Source organism: Pyrus communis, chromosome 16 (assembly GCF_041283825.1).
Source record: "Pyrus communis isolate YQ-2024b chromosome 16, ASM4128382v1, whole genome shotgun sequence".
NCBI classification, from domain to species: domain Eukaryota; kingdom Viridiplantae; phylum Streptophyta; class Magnoliopsida; order Rosales; family Rosaceae; genus Pyrus; species Pyrus communis.
In genome coordinates this window covers 3,043,665-3,068,828 of record NC_142580.1, presented here as the reverse complement: position 1 = coordinate 3,068,828, position 25,164 = coordinate 3,043,665, and the positions used below count along the sequence as shown (strand labels likewise).

Here is a 25,164-nt window from a genome sequence, read left to right as displayed (position 1 = left end):
GATCTTCTTGCCGCCTTGGGAGAGAAGCCTGAAGCTATGTCGAAAATGGAATGGGAGAAATTAAATTTGTGGGCTTGCTCTTCAATTCGGTTGTGCCTTGCAAAAACTCAGAAGTATTTTGTGATGCGGGAGACTTTGGCAAGTGTGTTGTGGCAAAAATTGGAAGACAAGTATATGACGAAGAGTGCAGAGAACCGGCTACACTTGAAGAAAAAGCTCTACCGCTTCCAATACAAAGAAGGTACAAAAATGATTAGACACTTTGATGCTTTTAATAAGTTGATTGCCGACTTGTTAAATTTAGATGAGGATATTAAGGATGAAGATAAGGCCTTAATATTGTTGAATTCCTTGCCGGACTCTTATGAGCATTTTGTTACCACTATTATGCATGGTAAAGAAACTGTGAAATTTGAAGATGTGTCAAATGCCTTGATGAATTATGAAATGAGGCATAGAGATAAAAATCATGATAGTACCTCTGAAGCTTTATTTGTTAGAGGTAGATCATCGGAGAGGAGATCCTCTTCTAGCAGGAAAAAATCACAGTCTCGACCTAGAGGAAACTCTAAAGGTAGAAAACCTTTGGAAAGGGATGAATGTGCCTTTTGTCGTAATAAGGGCCATTGGAAGAAAGATTGTCTTAGATTGAAGACCAAAGGCAAAGAAAGTTCTGAAGCTAATGTTGCTGAGGTTGAAACAGATTTTTCTGATTTTGCTTTAACCACTTCCTCATCATTTGATTGTGCTACTAAGTGGGTGTTGGATACGGGTTGTACTCATCATATGACTCCTCACAAGGATTGGTTTTCAAGCTTGAAAGAGTTTGATGGCGGTGTTGTGTTCATGGGAGATGACAATCCTTGCACAACAAAAGGGATTGGTACAGTTCGTTTGAAGTTGCATGATGGCATGGTTAAAGAGTTGACAGGTGTTCGGTATGTACCGAATTTGAAGAAAAATCTTATTTCTTTGGGAACTTTGGAAGCCAAGGGCTTCAGGTTTCATTCAGATGGGCAGACATTGAAGGTGACTTATGGTGCACTTGTTGTGATGAAAGCTCCTCGATGTGGCCATTTGTATTTATTGCAAGGAAGCACTGTGACAGGTGAAGCATCTGTAGTCTCAGAAAATATGGGCACATCCGATTCTGATACTACTAGATTGTGGCATATGAGATTAGGCCATGCCGGTGAGAAAACTCTACAAGGGCTTGTGAAACAAGGTCTTCTAAAAGGTGCCACGACTTGTAAGCTTGATTTCTGTGAGCATTGTGTCTTGGGGAAGCAAACTAGAGTGAAGTTTGGTACTGCTGTACATCAGACGAAGGGCATTCTTGATTATGTGCATTCGGATGTTTGGGGTCCTACAAAGACTCCCTCTTTGAGTGGTAGACATTGGTTCGTGACCTTTGTTGATGATTATTCAAGAAGGTCTTGGGTCTACACTATGAAGCACAAGAGTGAGGTGTTGAGCATTTTCTTGGGTTGGAAGAAAATGGTTGAGAACCAGACTGGGAGAAAGATTAAGATTTTGAGATCGGATAATGGTGGTGAATACACATCCGACCCTTTCTTTAAAGTTTGCAAAGAGGAAGGGATTGTGAGACATTTTAGTGTCCGGGGAACTCCACAACAAAATGGAGTTGCAGAAAGATTGAATCGAACCTTGCTTGAGAAGGTTAGATGCATGTTGTCTCAGTCGGGTTTGAGCAAGTCGTTTTGGGCAGAGGCAGTTACTTATGCATGTCACATCATCAACCGATTACCCTCAGCTGCTGTTCAGGGTAAGACGCCAATGGAGGTATGGACTGGAAAACCTTCTAATGATTATGATTATATTCGTATTTTTGGTTCACCTGCTTATTTTCATGTAACTGAAAATAAACTTGATCCTAGAGCCAAAAAGGCTATCTTTCTTGGTTTTAGTAGTGGTGTCAAAGGTTACAGGTTGTGGTGCCCAGAGATGAAAAAACTTGTAATCAGCAGAGATGTGACATTTGATGAAGAAAATATGTTTAGAGACTCTGAGAAGAATGTGAAAGATGTCCAACAGGTGGAGCTTGAGAAAGTTGCCTCTAGTACTTCAAATCCTATTTCCGCTGATGTCGAAGCCACTACAAGTGAAGAAGTGGAAGACCATGAGGATGTTGAAGAAGTTGAACTTGAAGATTCTATTCAAGTTGAAGATCAAGTTTCACCTCAAGAGTCTATTGCTAAGAACAGAGGAAAGAGAAATATTACCAAGCCAGCTCGGTATAGTGACTATGTTGCTTTTGCTCTTCCTATTATCACTGATGAGATTCCATCCAATTTTGAGGAAGCCATTGGGAGTGAAGAAAAGGAGAATTGGTGCAATGCCATGGGCGACGAGATGAATTCTCTCATGAAAAACAAGACTTGGGAGTTAGCTAAATTGCCTAAGGGTAAGAAAGCTATTGGTTGCAAATGGGTGTATGCCAAGAAGGAAGATGTTGCTAAGAAAAGCAATGTCAGATTCAAAGCAAGATTAGTTGCTAAAGGGTATGCACAAAAGGAGGGCATTGACTACAATGAAATCTTTTCTCCAGTTGTGAAGCACTCATCAATTCGCATTATGTTAGCTCTTGTTGCACAATATGATCTTGAACTTGTGCAACTTGATGTGAAGACGGTTTTCCTACATGGTGATTTGAATGAAGAGATCTATATGTGTCAACCGGATGGGTATAAAGTGAAAGGGAAAGAAAATTTGTTTTGCAAGTTGAAGAAATCACTTTATGGCTTGAAGCAATCTCCAAGGCAATGGTATTTGAGATTTGATAAATTTATGAGAGGCCAAAATTATTCTAGAAGTCAATATGATCATTGTGTGTACTTCAAGAAGTTGCAAGATGGGTCTTTCATTTATTTATTGATATATGTTGATGATATGTTGATTGCCTCAAAGAATGCTGAAGAGATTGAGAAATTGAAGAAGCAAATGAAAAATGAGTTCGAGATGAAGGATCTTGGTGAAGCAAAGAAGATCCTTGGCATGGAGATCACTAGAGACAGAGAGAAGGGTTTGGTTTGTTTGAATCAAAGACAATACCTTGAGAAGTTGATTCGGAAGTTTGGAGTTCATGATTCAACTAAACCGGTTAGTACCCCTTTGGCTCCTCATTTTAAATTGAGTTCTCCACAATGTCCTAAAACTGATCAAGAGAAGCTACAAATGAAAAATATACCATATGCAAATTTGGTTGGTAGTTTGATGTATGCAATGGTATGCTCTAGACCGGATATTGCTCATGCAGTTGGCATGGTGAGTCGATATATGCATAATCCTGGTAAAGAGCATTGGAATGCAGCTAAGTGGATATTGAGGTATCTCCATGGTACTCGAGATGTTGGTTTATGCTTTGAGAGGGATGACTCTGGTATTGGTCATTTTGCTGTTGGTTATGTTAATTCAGATTATGCAGGTGATCTGGATGGAATGAAGTCTACTACAGGCTATGTGTTTACTATGGCTAAAGGGCCAGTTTGTTGGAGGTCCATTTTGCAGTCGTCTGTTGCCTTGTCTACTACAGAGGCTGAATATATGGCAGTTGCTGAAGCTATAAAGGAGGCCATTTGGATACATGGGCTGATTAGAGATTTGGGGGTTGATCAGAAGCAGGTGGAGGTGCATTGTGATAGTCAGAGTGCCATTTATTTGGCTAAGTATCAGGTTCATCATGCGAGGACCAAGCACATAGATGTGCGTTATCACTTTGTTCGTGAAGTTGTTGGTGAAGGAGAAATCATTCTCCAGAAGATTCCAACTAAAGACAACCCCGCTGATATGTTGACTAAGGTTGTTGGTGTAGCCAAGTTTGTTCATTGCTTGAACTTGGCTCACATTTTGCCTATATAAAGAAGGCGTTGAGCAGTAGGAGTTTTGGAGCATTTGGCTCGGCATGAGTTGTTCTCTTGCTAGTGATTGGGAGTGATGTTGTGTGTTAATTGTGTTGTTTGGCTTATCATGGCGTTTTTCGGAACTTGGCCAAGGTGGAGATTGTTGAATAAGTGGCCAAGTGGCCATACTTTAGATTAAACAAAAGAAGGTGGGAAACACCTTCCTTGTTTTAAGGAGAAAAAAAAGGGAAAGTCTTTGTCTTTGTGGAAAAAGTTTGAACCAACACCCGTGGGTGTTGGCTAAAGGAAAAAGAAATATTGTTTTTAAGAATGAGTGCTCATGATTCGGTTTAGAAAAGGAGAGAGAGAAAGAAGGAGCTCATTTTGTTTCGGTTGTTAAGAAGCAGAGAGAAGGAAGAGCAAAAAAGAGCTTTCTTTTGCAGAGAGCTAAGGAGAGTTGCAGAGAGCTAAAGGAGCTGCAAAGAGAGAAGAGAAGCTGCTGCTTCAATTGGTTAGTAATCATCCACCAAAGTAGTTGTTGTTGTAATAGCTTTGAGCTATATGTATAGAGAAGAAATTATTCATTATATTTCTTCCTCTATTTGTTTCTTTGGTGTGTGAGAGCTATTGGGTGTATTGGGTTTTTGGGTTGTGAGATTGCCAACACTTTGTAAACTCCCATTTGGTTGATAGTGGATTATTGGGTGAGCTCCTACTGCTCCGAGGACGTACTCCAGTTACACTGACTGTGGAGGAACCTCGTTAAAATCTTGGTGTCTTTTATATTTTGTTCTTGCATTTTATTTGATATATTTCCTGTGGGTTAGCTTGAGTTGGTTCCAAAAGATTTTGGTGCTATCCTAGCACAACAACAAGTAGCTAGGAAGACAAGTAGCGAGGAAGACGGCGATCATAGCTGCCTTAGATGTAGTCTTTCGCATTTTTTATATATAATTATTTTGTGACACCTGGGATTATATATGTAGTACTGAAGTGCTGAACCCTAGCTTTGAACAACATTTATACTATGGTAGTGTTGACATGTCTGGTAATAAAAGTGCTGAAGAAATCTAGAAGTATCAAGTGACATTATTAATTTCCAACTTTAGAGTTGACGATAAGGAAATTAACCTGATATATTTTGCAGACTTTGGAAATGAAATCCTGATTTTTTACGTGGTTGATATTGTCAACAAGGAAATGTTAAATCTAACATGGAAAAGAATGTGAAGTGTTGGAGTAATAGATTTCGACTTTAAATTCTACCTAAACACAAACATATTGTGTCCAAAAATCCATTCAGGCAAACACAATGAGATTTCACAGCTACTTGACCCAAAGAACCATCACATATGACTCAAAAATCTACTTGTATGACTCGTACGGTTTGGATTTTAGGTTTATGTTGTTTTTAATTTTGAGAGTATTTGACTCTATTTATGTGTGTGGCTTTGACTATTCTTGAATTTTTTTTTTTGTAAAAACTGATATTTATGAAATTAGAGCCTAAAATTTAGGCATATACAGAGCAAAACCTCTATGTAGTAATAATGTTGCGACTATTAGTATTATTACTATGAAGACGTGATTACTTGATAGACGTGTTGTTACAAAAATAAAATTTGACTTAGTTACAAATTATACTACGTTAATAGTGGAGTATGTCAATTTTCAAAATGTAGAGATTGGAAAAAAAAAAAAAAAACCCTTGTCTCAAGTAGCTAGTCCATGTACATGTGGTTATAAAAGATATGTAGAAGGGTCATGTTGAAGGTCTTACGGACAATTATTGACATTATTGTATTACATTTTGAGAATATTATGAAGCGTACCAAGTAAGTGATTCGCACCGTATTTACATATTCCCAAATTTCATTTCTTCTTTTCCATATTTTCGGTACCAAACAAGGAAATTAAATATTAGATATCAATCTTAAATTGTGATTTTGTTTCCTAAATATTATATTTTATTTCCACATCAGGAAACACACTATAAAATCCTATGGAATCAAATCAATTACATGATTTACTAGATATATTCAGATTTCTTTGGCTTTTTGATATAATGTGTGAAACTATCAGAAATGTGCATGAGAGCCCTTATAAATATAGATTACGGGCTCACTTTACTGAAAGAGAAACATCTTTACTGAAAGAAAAACATCCCCACAGCGTGACTCAACAAGAAAAACATGGAGAAGGCTGCGTTTAAGACGAGTATGATTAGTCGGGTCGTCTTCTTGGTCATTTGTGAGTTCTTTTCTCCCAATTAGTCAAACCCTCTTCCCATAATATATGATTGTCGTTGAAGTCGATTGTTTGTAATTTTAAATACATAAAGGCCGTCTCCAGTGGATTTAATTATTTAAAATCTGCAGGCGTGGCTGCAGGACCAGAAGCAGCTAAGGCTGTTCAACGATGCAATTCGAAGGCCGACTGCGATCCATGCCCCTCAAACTTTGTTCTTTGTATTAATCACGTCTGCACATGCGAAGTCGCAAATGCTATTCACGACGTCGCCGCCGACTGCCGGAGTCTCACCGACTGTAGAGACACTGCAGAAGACTGTCCAAAGGGAAGGGCTACGTGTCATAATGGGAAATGCTTGTGCTTTCTCCCTGAGTTCTCCCAGTCTGGCCTGCAAATTCAAAACGATCAATGTTCCGTTTTGACCGACTGCATAGGAGTTAAATGTGCTTCGGGAACTATCAAATGTGTCGATGGGGAATGCAAGTGTGTGGATGGTTAATGTATATCTTAGCTATACATTATATATTTACAAGTACTTTTGTCCATCTATATAGCTAAAGGCTAAAATAACTGGCCGTGCAACTTCAAAATTTAAGCCTGTACGGTGGATTGACAAAAGTTGCAATCTTTCTTTAAGAAATAATAATTGAAATGCTGTAATAATTATAATATGGTTTTATTGATCCATATTTTAGTTAAACTGTTGAAGGCATGAAGAAAGTTGAAGTTTCATCATAAAACCAATTGATAACATGAGGAGTAGCCCAACATCTTATAGCCCGTGCAAGGTTTCTCCTTTTACCATTGTGGGACTTTTATACCTCACATTCTCACACACCTCCTCACGTGTGGCTAATTTCCAAGCCTAACACGTAGACAACACGAACGGAGTGGCCTGAAGCACGTGTAAACCGTTGGGCTTCACACGTGGGCCAACATGATCTGATATCATGAAGAAAGTTGAGGTTCCACTGTAAAACCAATTGGCAATATGAAAAGTAGCTTAACCTCTTATAAGCCCTTACAAAGGTTTATTATTTCATCAATGTGTGACTCTTTTAAGGCAATGGTTTATAAAATTTGAATTTGGATGCAAGAAAGTGAGTCACAATTTTAGGGAATGGACCTTTAGTTGTTTAAATTATTTTGATTTTTTTTAAATAAAAAGAAATATAAAGCTAGCAGCCTCTTTTTGGGATCATGGTTTCACCAAAAAGTAATGGGAGAAAAACCCCAAACAAAAAAGTTCAAAAGAAGTATAAAATAAAGTAGGGGTATTTTCATCATATAAATAGTATTTTTTTAATAATTTAAATTTTTTTGTATAGTGCTTTTTATTTTATTTTATTTTTTATAATTAATACCTCACAATGGGTTAGGAATAAAATGATTCATTCAGTTGTTTATTAAATATTATTTTATCTATCTTTAAACACGATCAAAACGTCTTCAGAGGCGCGTAATGCCGATTATAAAAAAGGTCTTTCGCATGTGCATAATAATGTGATTCAATTAGTTGTCAAATGATTGTTTTTTGTTTTTGTTTTTTTTTAACAAATGATATTATCTACACTAAGGGAGAGGGGTGGGTTTAGCCTTACAATAGGCTAGCAATAATGTGATTCAATTAGTTGTTTATTAAATATTATTTTCTTTATTTTTAAACACGTTCAAAATATTTTAAGAAGCGTGTATCGCCAGTGATAAAAAAGGTGTTTCGCACTCGCACAATAATGTGATTCAATCATTTGTTTATTAAATATTATTTTCTCTATTTTTAAACACTTAAGAGGCACTTAGTGCCGGTTATAAAAAAGATTTTTGCACAAGCATAATAATGTGATTCAATTAGTTGTCAAATGATTTTTTTTTTTTTTTTAACAAACAATATTATCTACACTAAGGGGAGGGAGTGAGCTTAGCCTCACAATGAGCTAGTAATAATGTAATTTAATAAGTTATTTATTAAATATTATTTTCTCTATTTTTAATGTAAATTCAATAGAATGTAGATGAAAATTGAAAGACCGATTTTATTATGTGGATTCAACTGCTTTTATTGGTTTATGAGGGATTTCTTCCAGCATAGTCTAATATTATTCATTTAGTCCACATATTTGACTTTCTTTTTGTCATAAAAAAATATTGAAGCAATTCACGCATATAAATACATTTAAAATGTGAAAGTCATGCGTAGCACGTTGTGATTCAAAAAATATCTTTTACACGCGTGTGAACGCGTGCATGAAGACTAGTAAAAAGAAACAGAGCCATTGTAAAAGTCAAAGGTGAGGGGCATAACCTAATTAAAATAGCCAATGCATATGTGGTAAGCTTCATGTGCCTTTTGAACCTACCATGCTACTTCTCAATTTTGGTGAGTTTTGGAATTTTATTGTTTAATTGTTTTTTATTTTTCATGTTTCTTTAGATGGCTGTGTATCATAATAATGACAGTGAACCAATAATGTTGAGTTTTTATTTTTTGCAGTTGGTGATGATTTTGTGAAAAATACAAACTCACTTAGCATAGTGAAAAGTGTAGATATAAAATTATGGAGCTATTTGGGTACCCTAAATTTTATTAGTAATTCTAAATACAATTACATAAGTTGGCTTAAATAGAAAACAATCATAACCCAAAAGGAAAACAAAAATAAAAATATATACAAGTATCAAATTTTCCCTAACCCGATTTTGCTTGCAATTTAATAAAAATTCGTCTTGTAGATTTCATCATTTCCTTTCAGCTTTTTTTTTCTCATGTTTCCCTGTTAGATTCATCATTTCTTTGTTAAGGATACTAAACATATATTGACCCAAAAAAAAAAAAAAAATACTAAACATGAAAACTAAGGATTGTCATTCCCAAGCCTTAAATTTTCCTAATATCCAGTTTAATTTTCTTATCGGTAACTCTCGGGTTGGAAATGACTTGTATCACTTGATACTTTTTAGAAAAATTAGATTTTCTCACCACTAAAAGCCTAAACTAGCTACTAGAAATGCCAACGGTCCTACAGTATAAATTAAAACAAAAGCCTTGAAATCGATCATCACATCATCCCAAAATTCACAGCACAATTTGAATGAAATGGAGAAAGATGTAGGCAGCTATATATGATGGTCGTTTTCTTGGTCACTGCATCTTGTGAGTTTTCTTAACCACTGATAGTCTAGTGAATGGAGTATTTTGTGTTGCCTTTTTATTTTGCAGGTAACCATTATTCTCATAATCCGCGTCGCTCTGGAAACAAATAATGTTCGTCACATGAGACAATATAATGTTACAAACAAGCTAACTGCAAGAAGGTGCATGCTCCATGTCAACCTTAACGGGAAAGCTCGACTGTGTTTTGGTCAATGCATGTGCGCTGATTCGCCTTGATCAAGTCATACGTTCATCTTCACTAATAAAGGTCTTAGCTACATTTTCTCTGCTTGCTATTTAAAATAAGGGACTAAGCTGGCTAGGTGTAATTCAATATAAATGTTGTATTAGCAAGTATGTTCCAGGTGTTATACACTCTATTTGCTTGTTTAACCGGTATATTATTGGTTGAAGGTGACTAAAATACTCATAACGTAATAAAATTTTCTAACTATCAACATGAATGACAATCTGTAGAAAAACGATGGATGACAGAATCTACAGAGAAACAGTTCGAACGAGAATTTTATTTCAAGTGAATTACGATATTCAATAAAATACAGTACATTAAGGATCTCAGGAAAAAAAATGTTTTTGTAAAGATGGAAAATGGTTACGCCTTGATTGATGTAAGCTACCGTTGGCACCACATCAATGATGTGTGGCCGTAGGGTTAAAAAATTGATCAAAGAAGGAATTATATATATTTCCCCAACAAAGCTTTTCTATTTCACATCTCTGATATGAAGGATGAATTATAAAATCAATTGAGAATATGAATAGTAGTTCAACTTACTTATAAGTCTATACAAGGTCTCTTCTCTTATCAATATAGGATTCATTCTTAACAATATATTAGATTACGTTATGATTTATGCTAAACCTTTGGGTACGAATATTTGACTTAGTATATTCAAGAAATTTTCTTCTTCTATATATTCAGTTATTTTTCATGTTGGATTCAAGATTCCTTTTTTATGGATTCAAAGCATGATTTCTCAATTCTTTCTTTCCAAATTCAGAACTTTTTTCTACACATTCAGTTTTTTTCATCTTGGATTCAAGACTTCTTTTTATGGATTGGTAGCAAGGAAATTTTGCATTTTTTCATTACCAAATTCAAATTTTTTCTATATATTCAGTTATTTTCTATGTTGGATTCAAGATTTCATTTTTATATATGGATTATAAGCAAGGAAATTATGAATTGTGAATTCTTAATTATTTCATTTCCAGATTTGTTATCTCTTTTCTAATGTTGGAGTCAAGATTTCTTTTTTTATGGATTTGGAGCAAGGAAATTGTGAATTCGTAATTCTTTCATTCCAATTCATATATATATTCTATATATTCAGATCTTTTCATCTTGGATTCAAGATTTCTTTTTTATTGATTTTGAGTAAGGAAATCGTGAATCGTGAATTCTTAATTCTTTCATTCCCAAATTCAGATTTTTTTTCTATCTATTCAGTTATTTTCCATGTTGAGTTCAAGACTTTTTTATGGATCGGAGTAAGAAAATTGTGAAATCTCAATTCTCATATTCAGATTTTGTTTCTATATATTTAGTTTAATTTTGGGAAATCAGTTACACGACTAGTTATTTCTCGATTTCTCTAACGCTCAACTTTCTTAAATATGCAACAAAAAAAAAAAAAAAACTTCCACAAATAAACCAACGCCTATAATATAAATATAGCCCAAGGGTCTCACCACCTACGTACCCTGCAAAACAAGCCTTGAAATTGATCATTACATCTATCAAAGGTTGACACAATAAACAAAAGCATGGAGAAGGTTACATCTAAGGCAGCTATCATCTTCGTATTCTTCGTTATTGTATCTTGTGAGTTTTTTAAACTAGGTTTAGTTTATCTTCGAATACCATATTACATTATTATTACACAATTTGTATGAAAGAATGTCTAATGCAATATTCTCCATTTTGCGTGTCGAAATGGTATTTTATTTACATAATTAAAAGTCTCTAAATGGAGTGTGGTTTTTTATGTGCTGGTGTACCAGTGTTCTCAAAAGCCGAAGCAGTTCCAAATATTGATCAGGACGATGGGAAAATTGGTACATGTTCCAATCAGACTGACTGCGATAAGATTAATTATCAATGTCCATGGGGAAGGCTCCTCTGTGCTGATGGTGAATGCAGATGCCCTCGCCGCCAGCTAAATCAAATTAACAAATGTTCCAACCAGACCGACTGCGACAAGATTAATTATTTATGTCCATCGGGAAAGCTTTCTTGCGTTGATGGAAAATGCAAATGCGTTGGTTATCTGCTGCCAAATGAAATTGGTAAATGTTCTAAACAGAAGGACTGCGACAAGATTAATTATTTATGTACATCAGGAAAGCTTCAATGTGTTGATGGGCAATGCAAATGCGTTGCCTACCTGCTGCCAAATCAAATTGGTACATGTTCCAAACAGAAGGACTGCGACAAGATTAATTATTTATGTATATCAGGAAAGCTCCAATGTGTTAATGGGCAATGCAAATGCGTTCCCTATCTGCCAAATCCAATTGGTAAATGTTCTCAACAGACTGACTGCGACAAGATTAATTATTTATGTCCATCGGGAACGCTCCAATGTGTTAATGCGCAATGCAAATGCGTTAACTTGCCCTGATCGAGCCTCGCAGTATCTTAACTCTACACAGTCTCTCCTAGTTGCGCACATAAGCTATTTTGGGTGCAACTTAAATGTTCAATTAGCAGAATAAGTATGTATTAATCTTCTTTCTACAGAAAGATAGAAAGAATATTGAAAAAAAAAAATGTTTAGTTATCTCTTTCTTATGAATGGTTTACATATATATAGCCTTCTTCATGTTTTAAGAGTAACTGAAAAATGTTTTTAAAATATGGTTTTGTCCATCAATCTCGTAAGAATAATTTAAACAGCATTAGTCCGAATATAATCGAACAAGATTACATAAGCTTGACAATTTTTTATATTAGGCGTATGCCCAAGGCTGCATAAGTTGGTTGGCAATCATCACAATTACTTGTAGCAAAAAAGTAAAAATAAAATAAAATCATCACGTTTCAGCGCTTGCATGATATTTGCTTCACCAAAATTTTATCAAGTCATTGTTATTGTCACTTAGTATTCATTTGTACTTGAGATTGTGTCCTAGCTTAAAACTAATCTGAAGATTAGCAGCTAAGCATGCTTAGCTTAGCTATTGAAAACCAATTCATAACAAACTATAAGTAAACAATTTTCTTTATTATTAAAGACATAAAAAAATAAAATAAAATAAAAAAAGCGAAATACAAGAAAGTTGTACCATGTTGGATTATTGTTTTATAATATTTTTTTTATACAATATATTTTTACCAAGGAGTGAGAATCAAATAGTATCGTACTCACCATCACAAGATTCGAACTTAAAACATCTTATTTTTCAAGTAATTAAAGATAAATGTCATTAGAATGTAGTAAGTGGCCTAAGAGTAGTTTTCTGTTTAATGAAAAATGTTTTGTGACGAATTTTCTATTAAAACCCCCTCCTTAAATGCAACGATATATTGATAATTCAACACAATGAGGATTACAATCTAAGATCAAGAGTTCTTGAGTGAATCCAGCAGTTTCGTTAAAAAACGATGTTCTTCTGACTCTCGGTGCAACAGAACCGAACGCTCTAGATCTTCAGGCACAGTAATTTGCCTTGACATCAAATACACATGCAGAGTTTTTGGGTGGCTCTCAGCCAGCACCAGAAATCGTCCAGTCACCGGAAACAGGCCGATGTTTGACTAGCCGTGAAGGTAAAATGAAGTGCGTTGGCGACAGCATCATGTAGCGATGGAAAATGCAGTTGCTTAGACAGACAGCAAGTTGGCAATATTCGTTGCTATGCTTCTGTATGACTGCCACGATTTATGTATTTATGGACATCCCCAATGTATCCATCACAAAGCAAATGCGTAAAAGAGCGAAGATAGTAACATCTCTAAATTGCCTTCTGGTTTTGAATCAAGTTCGAGTTCATTCTCCCCAAAAATCGTCTCAATGTGCTGATTACAGGGAGAGGGTTCTCCAGATGAGCAGCATGTCCGCAATCTGGAATCTCAACTATCTCATAGATGTCATGGGGAGGGCCGTCTCCACTCACCGTGCCACCGGCAATTTCACAGGACATATCCTTAGCTATCGCCTTGAACTTTTTATCCTCCTCTCCAACAATTAGCAAAAGGGGTGTTTTGCAGTGCTTCAAGTCTTCCCACAATGGCCTGACATGCAAACAAAGTATAATTCAGATTTCAAAACGTATCTAGTATAAGTATTGTAGTGTGGGAATCAAATAATCAGTAAAATGGTCAGGGAAGCTTACGGCTGCCTCCCAATACTTAAACCGGAAAGCACTTTTGCAAGACTCTGCACATCTTCATGATGCTGGCGGCTGGAAACTATCTGACGAAATCGGGGATGGACTCTTAAGCTGTTCAAATTACACATAAGGTTACTGAAGCGTGTGAATAATGGCAAATCTAATAATCCAAACACCGTTAAGGCCGAAAAACCTAAAAGCACCTGTTCCACAGCTCTCCAGAATACCAGGTGTCTAGGAAGAGCTCTAAGCCGTGATCAATAAGGAAGCGAGCTCTAGAGTCATCCTTAGCTCTACGAATTTTTCTATCCACTTCATCTTTTAACCCAGGGCTTCCAGATATTACAACAGCTCCATTGACCTTCATAACAAAATTCCCACTATTGTTAACAACACTTAAACTAGAGCTAAATTTGAAATAAAATCTTCAAAACTGTAGACATACTTTGTCGGTACACCTCAAAGCCATGTACAGTGCAATCCTTGCTCCCATAGAGTAACCCACAATAGTAACCTTTCCAGGCGTAATCTGTTTAATCACTTCACATAAAAGATCGGCAACAACCTCAATTGACAAACCTGAATCCTGTACAGCATCGTTATCACCATGGTTCTGTATCTTTGTTCCACCATGACCAGGAAGGTCAATCGAAATGCATCTTGCACATCCTGAAATCGCCTTCATCATAGCAATCCAATCTTCACCAGTTCCAAGAAACCCATGAAGAAATACAAAAACATTTTCCTGCATGAGCATGATTTTGGTATAGTGAGCATGCAGTATAGGAGATGTAATACATGTAAGCTAAGACAGAGAGTGTCAAGGATATGAAATTTTTACTAACATTGTATCTTTCTCCAATCTCGTGGACTATGATGGAATAAGAGAATGCCTTTGAATCTACAGTAAGCTGGAATACGCGGACTTGCTCTCCAGTAAAATTTCTATGAACTACATTGCCATTCATTTGAAATTTTTGAAGAACTTGATCAGCATCAGCAACAGATGCTTCTACGAAGCCACTGACTGGATTACAACCTATCTTGAGAGGAGTGGTTGTTACATCTTCTTTTACCCAGCGGTATGTTCCTAAACCATGGGCTATTGACGGGGCCAATTCATAATTCATCATTTCACAGATTTCTGAATTTTTCAGGTTGAGATAACAGCAAAACTGAATATATGCTGACAAACCTAGGCCACTTTCAAATGCAGCACTAACAATAGCCATTTTCTGGTGCTGCTGAGCCCACTGAGCAATTATTGCTGCATTTTCAAAGCCACCAACAACACTAGGTTTAATAACCTGAAAAAACCAATATGAACAACCTAAATCAGGATACGCCATTGAAATTTTACAAAGGATCATAAATTTCAGTAACAAAGACATCAAAATGCAAAAGTTACTAATGAGCAATGCATAAACTGCCACTTACAATAGCTACTATTCCTGGATGGGTGTACTTCACTAGCTTGTCAAGTGGATGTTCTCCAATACTGTCAATAGTTTCATCCAGTGCCACGGGTAACCCGCTTTCTTCACAGAACTTGACAATATCACCTTCGTTTTGAACAGGTTCCTGAAATAAATAAATAGTCATAAGGTCAACGAAGACATTAAAAATATAGTCACAAGCATCACTAATCCTAAATTCATATTAACAAAGGAAGATGAGGCACAAGCCACACAATGTTAAATCATCAAAATTAAAGTATGGCAACCACATAAAATTTGATCAGAAATAGATTCCATCCCTTGGGACGCAGTTGTAGAGTAGAGTAAAAACGATAAGTTAACAAATTTTTTAGAGTATACCTCAATATACTGCAGATCACAATCCTTTACCAAGGAACCAAACTGAATAGCTTCTTTATATGTCCAGTTCCGATTGGCATCTGCACGAACTTGAATCTGGTACCCAACTTTCTTTCTTACTGCCTGTATAACTGCAGCATCGTGCAAGGGACTCCCCTGACGTGCTACCTGTTGCAAAGTCATTGGAAAGCCACAAACAAAGCCTTTACTTTTTTATGCATAATAAAAAATTCAATTTGACCATAATCTTTTGTAATATTTCAATATACGTTCAGAAAGAAGAGAGAAGTACCTTCAGTTTTACTGCAGTAAATCCTTCTTCAACAAGTGCTGCTACAACATCAGCTACTTGTGTGGGCGTTCTATTGGAATCAACTAGGGCACAAATCTGAACTGTCATCGGCCTTTCAGATATACCTCCTTCAGCTTTCAAGGGATGGAGTAGGCCTAATAAGTTGGAACCTTGCCTTGTCGCTAATGCATTGAGAATTGCCATTTCCAAACCACATCTAACACTAGGCAAGAGCGTGCATGGCTGTATCACAATCAAAAGCATATGTTCTATGAAGATATATTTATAACAGAGCTCTATCTTTTTCCCTTTCTGATAAGTACATTAAAAAAAAGGATTTACCAGTATTCCCAGGTTGGTCCATATCCAAGAAGAAAAAGAGCCCTTTAGCAGAGGAAGGAGGCAACTAATCTTAGCTCCTTCCATCATATGAACAAGTAACCTCAGTTGCTCTTCTACATCTAGCAGGCTTTCTCTGTGGATATCGAGAGGTGAAACCTGTTTAATTAAAGTCATTGATGGTCAAATAAGGATTATAGAAACACAAGTGGATTAGTTGAAAATTTGTACCAAAACTAACCTCGCCAAACCCAATGCTTCCATCCTCAAGATACAAAGTTAAAATAAACCCTTCTCTGTAGAAGCTGGTTTCATTATCATCAACAGAAACCATAGTAGGAGGAGCACAGAGTGGTACACTGTCCAAAACAGAATAAAAATATATCAAATCCTTCTTTCCAAGCATAATTAAAGAATATTAAAAATTTATTCCATCAGCAAAGAATTCACCTAAATACTGAATACTCCATTCTATGGACTCTATAAAGTGAAGTGCCATCTGCTGGTGAGTCTTGAACAGAAATCTTTGAGGAGAGGCTCAACGCATGATCTGCTGCTTGGCACGCAAACTTTCTTAAAGTACTGAGATAAGATGATATTTTTTTTTTTTTTTTGTAAGTACTAAAGAGGGAAAGAATATGTCCGCAGTCAGTTAATAAGCCGATAAAAATAAGGGTAAATTTCAGTTTACTACCCTGAAATTTCGTGGTTTTCAACATTTAGTACATGAAGTTTTTTTCGTACCAGAATTAACACATTGTCCAAAAATTAACACTTTAGGTATGACTCTGGGCCGAAAAAAACTTCATGTACTAAATGTTGAAAACCACGAAACTTGAGGGTAGTAAACTAAGATTTACCCTAAAAATAACTTATCATCAAGGTAGCATAACCAAAAACCTGTGAAAGGTGGCATTGGCATCTATGCAGCCCTCAACTTCAATGACACAATCCACCTCTTTATCTTGAGATGTCAATAATGCATCTTCCAGCTCCACCTTTGTCTTCACATGTAGATGCATCACACTGAAATAATTGTTTTGAAGTCTTAAAAACAATGGGTTTACAGTTTGGTGAAAGGAATTCAACGATGAAGATGGAAAATGTAAGCATTGGTGCGGTTGATCAACTATCAAAATCATATATGTAAGCACATTCTTTAGACAATTTCAAATTCCATATATCTCGGATATTCACACTAATATACCCAATAGGCTGTGTGTTGTTTCAAGGTCGTTCATTGCTTGGTGATGCCCTAAATGGGTGATCATTACTCCAACACCCTCAACCCCTATTCTTTCATGTTAACTATCTATCGAATTACTTTGCAAGTGGCAACTTTAAGCACCTCCAAATCAAGCAATTACCACACACTGAAACCTGGAAAGGATGATTTATGACTACATGAATATCGCATGTCAACCAAGTTTATAGTTCAGATATATAAAGATTTTTACCCATGTGCCACACACAGGTTGTGGATTGAAACATTGTGAGAGGTGTAGAAGTATTGATTTAGTATGCTTGGCTCAACTCTATCCGCTATAGGAAGGAGACTGAATATTGCACCACCATGATTATTGATCACAACTATCGTCATTGGTTTCCGCAATGTCCTTCATCACGTAGTAAATTTGTTAAACCGAGAAACAAATTCTTTGTCTGGATTATAAGACAGCAGAAAGAAAAACCAAAAATGCAGACGATATAAAAAAGCATATAGAATTACCAATAACCTACTCGAAGGAAATGAAGGGCAGATCACAAGATTTTAAACTTAAAAGAAAAGGCGATGGGGAAAAAGAGAAGGGAGCAATAGACCAGAACAGAACTTACAAGCCTGGAAAACCAATAGATAACCATCCTACCTCTGGTTCACAATTGCCAAGCCATTTGTATCGTGGAGGAAAGAAACATCCCCAATCACGCAAAGCACCTGAACATAACACAAAGGAAAAGGCATTCAAGTAAAGTTCACAAGAATAAACAATGGTAGTTCCAAGAAATGAGACCAATACAAAAAAACTTACCCGTTTATTGCATCCAACGGCAAAGCCAACAGCTGTGCTGAGTAACCCATCAATACCACTGGCACCCCTATTCCCAGCCACCCGAATCATATGACAGGGTAGTTGTAATTTTGAAATCATGGATGCAATATTATGACTACAACCTGACCAACCACATCCGTACATATCTGCATCACGTATCGCCATACTGTTCCCAATGAAAAGAGCAGACTCAGCTGAAAGTGCCTTGGATATCACGCTTGCAACTTGAGGTTCAGTCAAGAAGTCTCTGGCATAAATTTGAAATGACAACTCCCTCGAAACCTATAATATAGGAAAAGGGAACTTAAAAGGTAAAACCCAAAAAGGAAAAACAGAAAAGAAAGATATTAACATTCCAGCCAAATTTTATCAATTTTCTTCCAGAATCCAGACAGAACATGTATTCATGAGAGAGCTACTCAGGAGTTTCAGATGGAAAATAAAAATGCCTGGGTGAAATTTAATGTTTAGTCCTAGGGTTGGAACATATCAAAATCTGGATGAAAGCAACAAAAAAAGGCCAAATAATTTAAAATAAAAAGTAAAGCCTCATTCTTGTGATTCATTACCATCACATTTAACGTTTGAAGATAAGTGTTCCATTCTTTGCTCATACAGGGAAGCCCAGCTTTACATAAACAATCGGAAAATTCAACAATGCTACTTTGGATTCTATGGGTTACAATATGAGAGGGATCATGACGAAATGGATGCTCGTCAACCAAGATATATGAGCAGGGAAAGCAGTCCTCTAGCATTTTAGCAACACGCTTGCTTGTAATTCTACTCCCAATCTGTTTGTAAAACAAATTAAAGGATTAAATAAAAAAGAAGAGAATATAGCTCCTCATGCAGTTGGCATCTGTAGTACAATCCACAGGGTTCAAGAATATTACTGAGTTACAAATATACTCTTACAGCGGCAAATTTACCACTTGAGGCAATAAGAGTAAGCTGAGTGAAAGAGGTGGGTCGTGGACGCATACCTGAATAATCAGATCAAAATTTATCCAACTACGCACGGAATCTGAAAGTAGAGCATGGTCAAGATGATCAACGAATAACAAATCATCTCCAATTTCAGGAAAAGAAGTCAGCAGCTTTCTCAATCGTAATCCTGACAGGATGTCAGCTACAACAGGCCATTGAAGGTGTTTAACCAAGAGAAGAACTGCCCACATCTCATCTTCTGAATGGATTGCACCAATTACTAGAATCCCTTTGTTAGTACCTCTAATTAGATTTAGAACCTCTGACATTTGCCCACAACCATCATCATACGTGTGAGCACTCTGTACTTTAATATAGTTAGTAAATGGCTCGGTGCTAGACATCCAAAAGTCTAATCCTTTCAAACAACTCGTCATCCATTTGCTAGGGCTATTTTCCCGTGGCTCCCTGAATGGACAGTTAATATGAACAGGGCCACACGGTGACGAGGTTGCCCAATGTACAGCAGAGTCAAGTGTTGTAAGTACCATCCTTGCTGAAATATGATCGGTGGCTGCTGGAAGGCTGAAGAAAAACCTCACAAAAGAACCAAAATGGTTTACCTGGAATACAAATTCAAAAATGTCAAACTAAAATGCTTAAAGCAATGTTAACTAGCTTTTCATGCAACTTCGTTTTAGCACCAACTCAACATTACATGTTTTTTTTTTTTTTTTTATTTACTTTTAGTATTAGACTCAAATCCTTCATTTTCCATCAGTCTCTACTCAAGCATTGAATAATTTACAACTGCAAGATGTACTCAGATAGTTTATTACCATGGAAATGCAAAGTAGATCAATTCCAGGAGTATTATCCGTATAGCACACACAAATAAATACGACATAAACGTATGCATATTTTTATTAAAAAGAAGCCATACTATTAAACAACATGCATTTTCCATGAAACAAACTACTGGAAAACTCAAATTAAGTTTTTCTATGTACCTGATTGATAGCTTGGTTTGCTCCAGCATCATGCAATTCTGCAGGACGGTCAGCTGTGAGCAATAGGAGTGGTACAAAATCTTGACTAGCCTCGACAACCTGGACATGTATTGAACAACACTTGTAAAACAACAATGAATGAGAAGACAGATAACTATTTACGAACAATGATGAGTAAACTCACAGCAGGAAGAAGGTTTGAAACTGCAGTTCCAGATGACGTTATGACAACAGCTGGCTTCTGAGATCCTCTTGCATAACCAACAGCATGAAATGCAAGTGAACGTTCGTCATAACATACCATACATGTAATAAGGGGATGAGAGGATGCAGCAACAGCAAGAGGGGATGATCTTGATCCTGGAGCTACACAAAAATACTAGAACAAAGATGAATGAATCAGGAATACATAAAACATACAAACGTAGAAAGATTTAAAAATAGGTAATCTCACCGTCAAACCAAGTCGAGAACATTCTTCAATTATAAGTGATGCCCAAACAGTATTGATGTTGGCCCAATCTTCAACTGAGTAGCACATTTTATTGGTATGGTCCAACTGATAGTAGAAAAAGACACAAATCCTGAACAATATTCACCCAAGTTTGTTCCCTCCAACAATATCAAAATAAAAACTCAATGTAATGTAATCAACAAAAGAATATCTTTAAGACTAAAAAGTACGTGGCGTGTCTTCTTCCAAGCAATTATGTTTTCTACTACAAGTGTTCATAAGCATACAAAGTTCATATAACCGTATACTTTACTGAGACGTACCATGTTGCTAGAAACTGCAATGGTAGGTGAAAGCTTGATACAAAACTGGCAGGAAAACGGAGTCTCTTTCTGCAAAGCAGTAAATGATATTAACTCAATCAGCCTAAGAATGTTTCAACTGAAAAAACGAATAAAATAACAGTAGAAAATGAATATTTACCAGGACAGGGGGATACCAGCGTCGTGATGTTAGCCACAACATATTTTCTGCTTGATGACAGAGCGTTCATGTATACCTACAAAATTTTGTCATTCACAAACTAGACAAAAGAGAAACAACCTGTTTTTGAAACAAATTATGAAAAATATTGATCTTCATAGTTCATACCAAAGGAACATTTCCATACTCATGAAGCTTGAGCTTTCCAAGAGTACGTCTTATATTCATGGAGTGGGAGCTCTTTGGCGTGGGCCAACAGTGACAACTAGCCTGAAAAGGTATAGCGTAAACAACACGATGAGTAGAACTTAAAGTCGTGACTGCCGCTTTCAACTACATATAAAATCAGGAAACGTGATTATTTCATTTTTGGGGAAAGAACTAAATACCACAAGAGTGGAAAAAGGAGAGACAACAACCACAGGATACCTGGTCGAAACATAACTCAAAAGAATGAATGGCTTCCTCAAATGTACAAAGGGAAGAGTCACTCCAAGCAATTGTTGCTGCTAAAACAGAAGCGTCCTCGTACTCATGTAACTCAATCTGTAGGGCAATATTTGTAAGTTAAATAGCAGTATCATCATTCTCATAACGACGCATTGAACAATCAAACCAACAAGCGTGCACATTTACCTGAGGAACGAAAAAGTAGTAAGAACCTGCTTCATATTTTATGAAAGATGACTCGTGGTCGTAATTAATATCCACCAAACCATAAGCCATTACAGAGGTTGATTCATTTGAAAGATATCTGCAAGAAAACTATGCATAAGTAAATTACACTACATTATCATTCAACGGTGATCAATTGACAATACAAAAGAAAGACAAGGACTAACCTTTTGACCGAAGAAGAAGATGATGAAGGTGCAAAGTGAACCGCGGCACCAATTCCGAAAACTCCTCGAGTTTCATTTGCATACAGCGACTTATAACTCGGGTTTTCGGCATCCTTGCCAATGAAAAACAGAGGATAAACCGCAGACGTCTCCGGTTGACTGCAAAACCAGTTCAAGGCTTTGGCACTCGGGGGCACGGCCACCTGCGAAATTCGCCTTCAAAATCCACAATTCAAGGCACAGTGTACGAGAAACCAGTCAGAAACCCGAGATTTTGAATTACCTGAAACCTATGAATTCCGGTACAAGTGGAAGGAGGATTGAGCTTCAACTCCTCAACGGCCTCTCTGATCTTTTCAAGTCCTTGCTGAAGAGTCAAAGCCGGAGGCAGCGTCCGCGTGACGCCGGTCTCGATCGCAAAGTCGCCGTCCTCGGCTTCCGACACTTGGCCAACTTCGATCGCCGGGCCGTCGAATCTTACTCCTCCAACGGCCTTAAAAACAAAAACAATACGAAATATCAAACAAAAGTTGCACGATTTAAGTGAAAAGGAGAATGTGGAGAAAGATGACCTTGGAATTAGGGTTTGGAGGCAGACGAAAATGGCGGGATTTTGGGTTGAAGAACGGGAAAGGCGGTGGCAGTGAGGGCGGCATTGTGCGCGGGAGAGACAGAGACCTCTTGCAACATCGGAAAGAGAGAGGATTTGTGAGTAATAGCATCGAATTTGAGAAGGAGAAGAAGAAAAAGGGAGGGAAGTGTCAGAGAGAGAGAGATACAGAGAAAGAAGAAGAAGGAGGTGGAGAGGAAGAAGAGGATAAGGAAACAGTGTCGTCTCTGCTGCTGTTGCTGTTGATGTTTCTGTTCTGGTGACCGTTGTAAATTTGCATTCAAGAGAATGTGGGCTGGATAATTGGGCCTATTACTGGGCCCAATTTAATGTCGGTGGTCGGTTGGATTTTTGGATGGGTGAGTTTTGTAGGATCTCCTTTCATGGGAGCCATTGCCTTGCGTGCCATTTTGGTCACGAGCATGATCTGTGTCTGTTTGCCGATGTTTTCACGCAAGGTATCGGCTCTCCGGCCCGACAAAAACATGTTCGTCATCTTCAAAGCATTCCCCTCCGGCGTCATACTTGCCACGGGACGGGGTACGTGCATGCACGTTTTGCCCGACTCGTTTGATTGCTTGAGATCCGAGTGGTTGCCCGAACATCCGTGGAGGAAGTTTCCATCCACAACGTTCGTGGAAATGCTTTCGGCCATGCTCACTCTCATGGACGACTCGTTTTCTATGAGTATTTAGTTCGCGGTGCAGCTCGCAGCGGAGAGGAGGAGAATGCCAAAAGTATATACGTCTTCTCAAATATAGCCTATTGGGCATGGCCATGACATTTAGACTGAGGATGGACTCGATGATAAGAATTCACTTGCTGAGATATCGTGTTGTCGTACAGGTATAAATATTATGAATTGGTGTTATTTTTTTTCATTTTTTTTTGTTAAAGGCTCAAAAACTTTTGATCATTTGAACTGCAATCTAAATTTGCGTAGTGCATTCAACTAAATTAAATATGTTGATCGAGCATTACTTTGAAAAACTAAGTTAGGGTTTGAATCATATTTAACAAAGTTGGAGTGTTGATGCATGCAGATATTGGAACTAGGGATTGTAGTGCACGCTGTAGTGATTGGATTATAAATGGGGGCATCTGATAATCCATGCACAATCACACCACTCATTGCTGCCCTTTGTTTCCATCAATTATTTGTAGAACTGGGTCTTGGTGGATGCATCGTACAGGTGAGATCACCCAACTAATCTACCATCCCTTGTATAATTAATTCTAAAACATGCTTCAAATTAATGTTGCTTGCAGGCTGAATATGGTATCAAGATGAAAGTAATAATTATGTTCTTCTCAGCCACACCACCATTGGGGATAGTACTAGGGATTGCACTATCAAATATATACTGCGATGACAGTCCGACGGCTCTGATTGTGGTAAGGCTGCTAAATGCAGGGCTGCTCAACTATATGGCGCTGGTGGATCTCCTAGCAGCTGATTTCATGGGGACTAAACAGCATGCAAACATGAAGCTCCAAACAGTCTTATATTGCAGTTCTTTAAGGGGCAGGAGGCATGTCAGTAATGGCCATATGGGCTTAGCCTTGCAGATCAACGATAATGTCAAATAGATTAATAAGATAGAATAGGATCGTGCTAGCTAGTTAGTTGTTTATGTATCAATTGGCTGTGATATATCTGCATGTACAGTAGAATTAGAAATTTTGAGAATTTTAATTTATTAATTTTTCAATCTTTAATTGGCAACGAGTTTGCATCCTTGCATGACATTCTCCTGAAATCTCTTAACCAATGAATAAAGGAAGTTTAGGTTTCGTCATAAAACCAATTGATAATATGGGGAGTAGCTTAACTTACTTATAAGCTTATGCGAGGTCTCTATTCCCATCAATGTGAGATTTATTCTCAACATCTCCCTCATATATGGTGAATTTTCAAGCCAAATACATGGGCAATACAAACAGTTTATGTGGCTATTGAGCTTCACATGTAGGACAACCTGCTCTGATATTATGATAAAATCCATGAAAAAACCCTTGAGATCCGATCCATAAAGCAGTGTGAATCTTCGATAGAAAGAAAAGAGTGAACAGAGAGGAACTAAACTTCTTTTCTTACTGAACAGCAAAAGTTTCATTAAATTATGAACTGGCTTATACCAGATCTACACACACAAATCACTAATTACTATTATCAATAATTACTTAACTAATAATGTCTACACTAATTAACTTGCTGAGCTGTCACTTGGTTTCAATAAGGTGCTAAAGGATTTATGCGAACAATGAAAGGGGCTTGTAAGTTGTAACTCGGGAGTGTTTAAAAGTGTAAGTTGTAACTCGGGAGTGTTTAAAAGTGTTTACTCTTACACCCCGATGCAATCCGAGTTCTATATTAAAATTTTGAATTCCCTCTCCCCCATTGTAGTTCTAATCACTTCTTGGACAACCTACCAATCTTCTTTTCCTTTTTGGTAAGAACTACCAACTAATATTATAAGTTTGCCAAACCCAACTGCTAATTAATTAACTAGTACAGGGTTACTCAACTAAGCTGAGCCATTCGTTTCCAGCTTTACAGAAATTACTATCGCCATTTGCATGAGTCCATGGCTGGTTGATTATTTTAGTCTCTTTGCTGTCTTGTTGTTATTGGCCTGAGTTTCTCAATTTTCCATACAATACATCGTCATGAGTATGCAGTGCATGCTCTGAATTTGATAGCCTTTTATTTTCTAGA

General features: G+C 37.0%; 1 protein-coding gene and 1 pseudogene across 4 annotated transcripts; one reads left to right on the top strand and one right to left on the bottom strand.

Annotated features, from left to right (window-relative positions):
• Window positions 1-12,773: 12,773 nt before the first annotated feature.
• Window positions 12,774-22,684, bottom strand: PHYLLO (2-oxoglutarate decarboxylase/hydro-lyase/magnesium ion-binding protein). Of its 4 annotated transcripts, none has more exons than XM_068470538.2 (28): window positions 22,408-22,684; window positions 22,119-22,328; window positions 21,836-22,038; window positions 21,630-21,747; window positions 21,423-21,539; window positions 21,162-21,263; window positions 21,010-21,069; window positions 20,834-20,902; window positions 20,511-20,615; window positions 20,241-20,435; window positions 20,057-20,155; window positions 19,103-19,669; window positions 18,686-18,910; window positions 18,096-18,398; window positions 17,934-18,001; window positions 17,523-17,681; window positions 16,966-17,091; window positions 16,516-16,647; window positions 16,307-16,424; window positions 16,069-16,224; window positions 15,727-15,969; window positions 15,435-15,602; window positions 15,055-15,198; window positions 14,463-14,924; window positions 14,063-14,362; window positions 13,821-13,978; window positions 13,621-13,728; window positions 12,774-13,519 (listed from the first exon to the last, which is right to left on the bottom strand). In XM_068470538.2, exons 1-28 carry the CDS (start codon window positions 22,555-22,557, stop codon window positions 13,240-13,242), a joined length of 5,145 nt encoding a protein of 1,714 aa, XP_068326639.1. In that variant the 5' UTR covers window positions 22,558-22,684; the 3' UTR covers window positions 12,774-13,239. The 4 variants fall into 4 exon arrangements, with proteins under 4 accessions (XP_068326639.1, XP_088543966.1, XP_088543964.1 ...); XM_088687840.1 differs by having other exon boundaries at window positions 20,994-21,069; window positions 22,408-22,614; XM_088687838.1 differs by lacking the exon at window positions 17,523-17,681.
• A 90-nt stretch (window positions 22,685-22,774) lies between these two features.
• Window positions 22,775-24,126, top strand: LOC137731300 (fe(2+) transport protein 1-like; annotated as a pseudogene).
• Window positions 24,127-25,164: the final 1,038 nt, after the last annotated feature.

Bases quoted from the DNA above. Each gene is read 5' to 3' on its own strand.
- PHYLLO (XM_068470538.2), bottom strand. From the start codon at position 22,557: ATGCTATTACTCACAAATCCTCTCTCTTTCCGATGTTGCAAGAGGTCT. The intron at 19,670-20,056 runs GTACATAGAAAA...TTTGTATTCCAG, and splicing joins CAAACCAAGCTATCAATCAG to GTAAACCATTTTGGTTCTTT. The intron at 15,603-15,726 runs GTACTTCTCTCT...ACTTTGCAACAG, and splicing joins TTACTGCAGTAAAACTGAAG to GTAGCACGTCAGGGGAGTCC.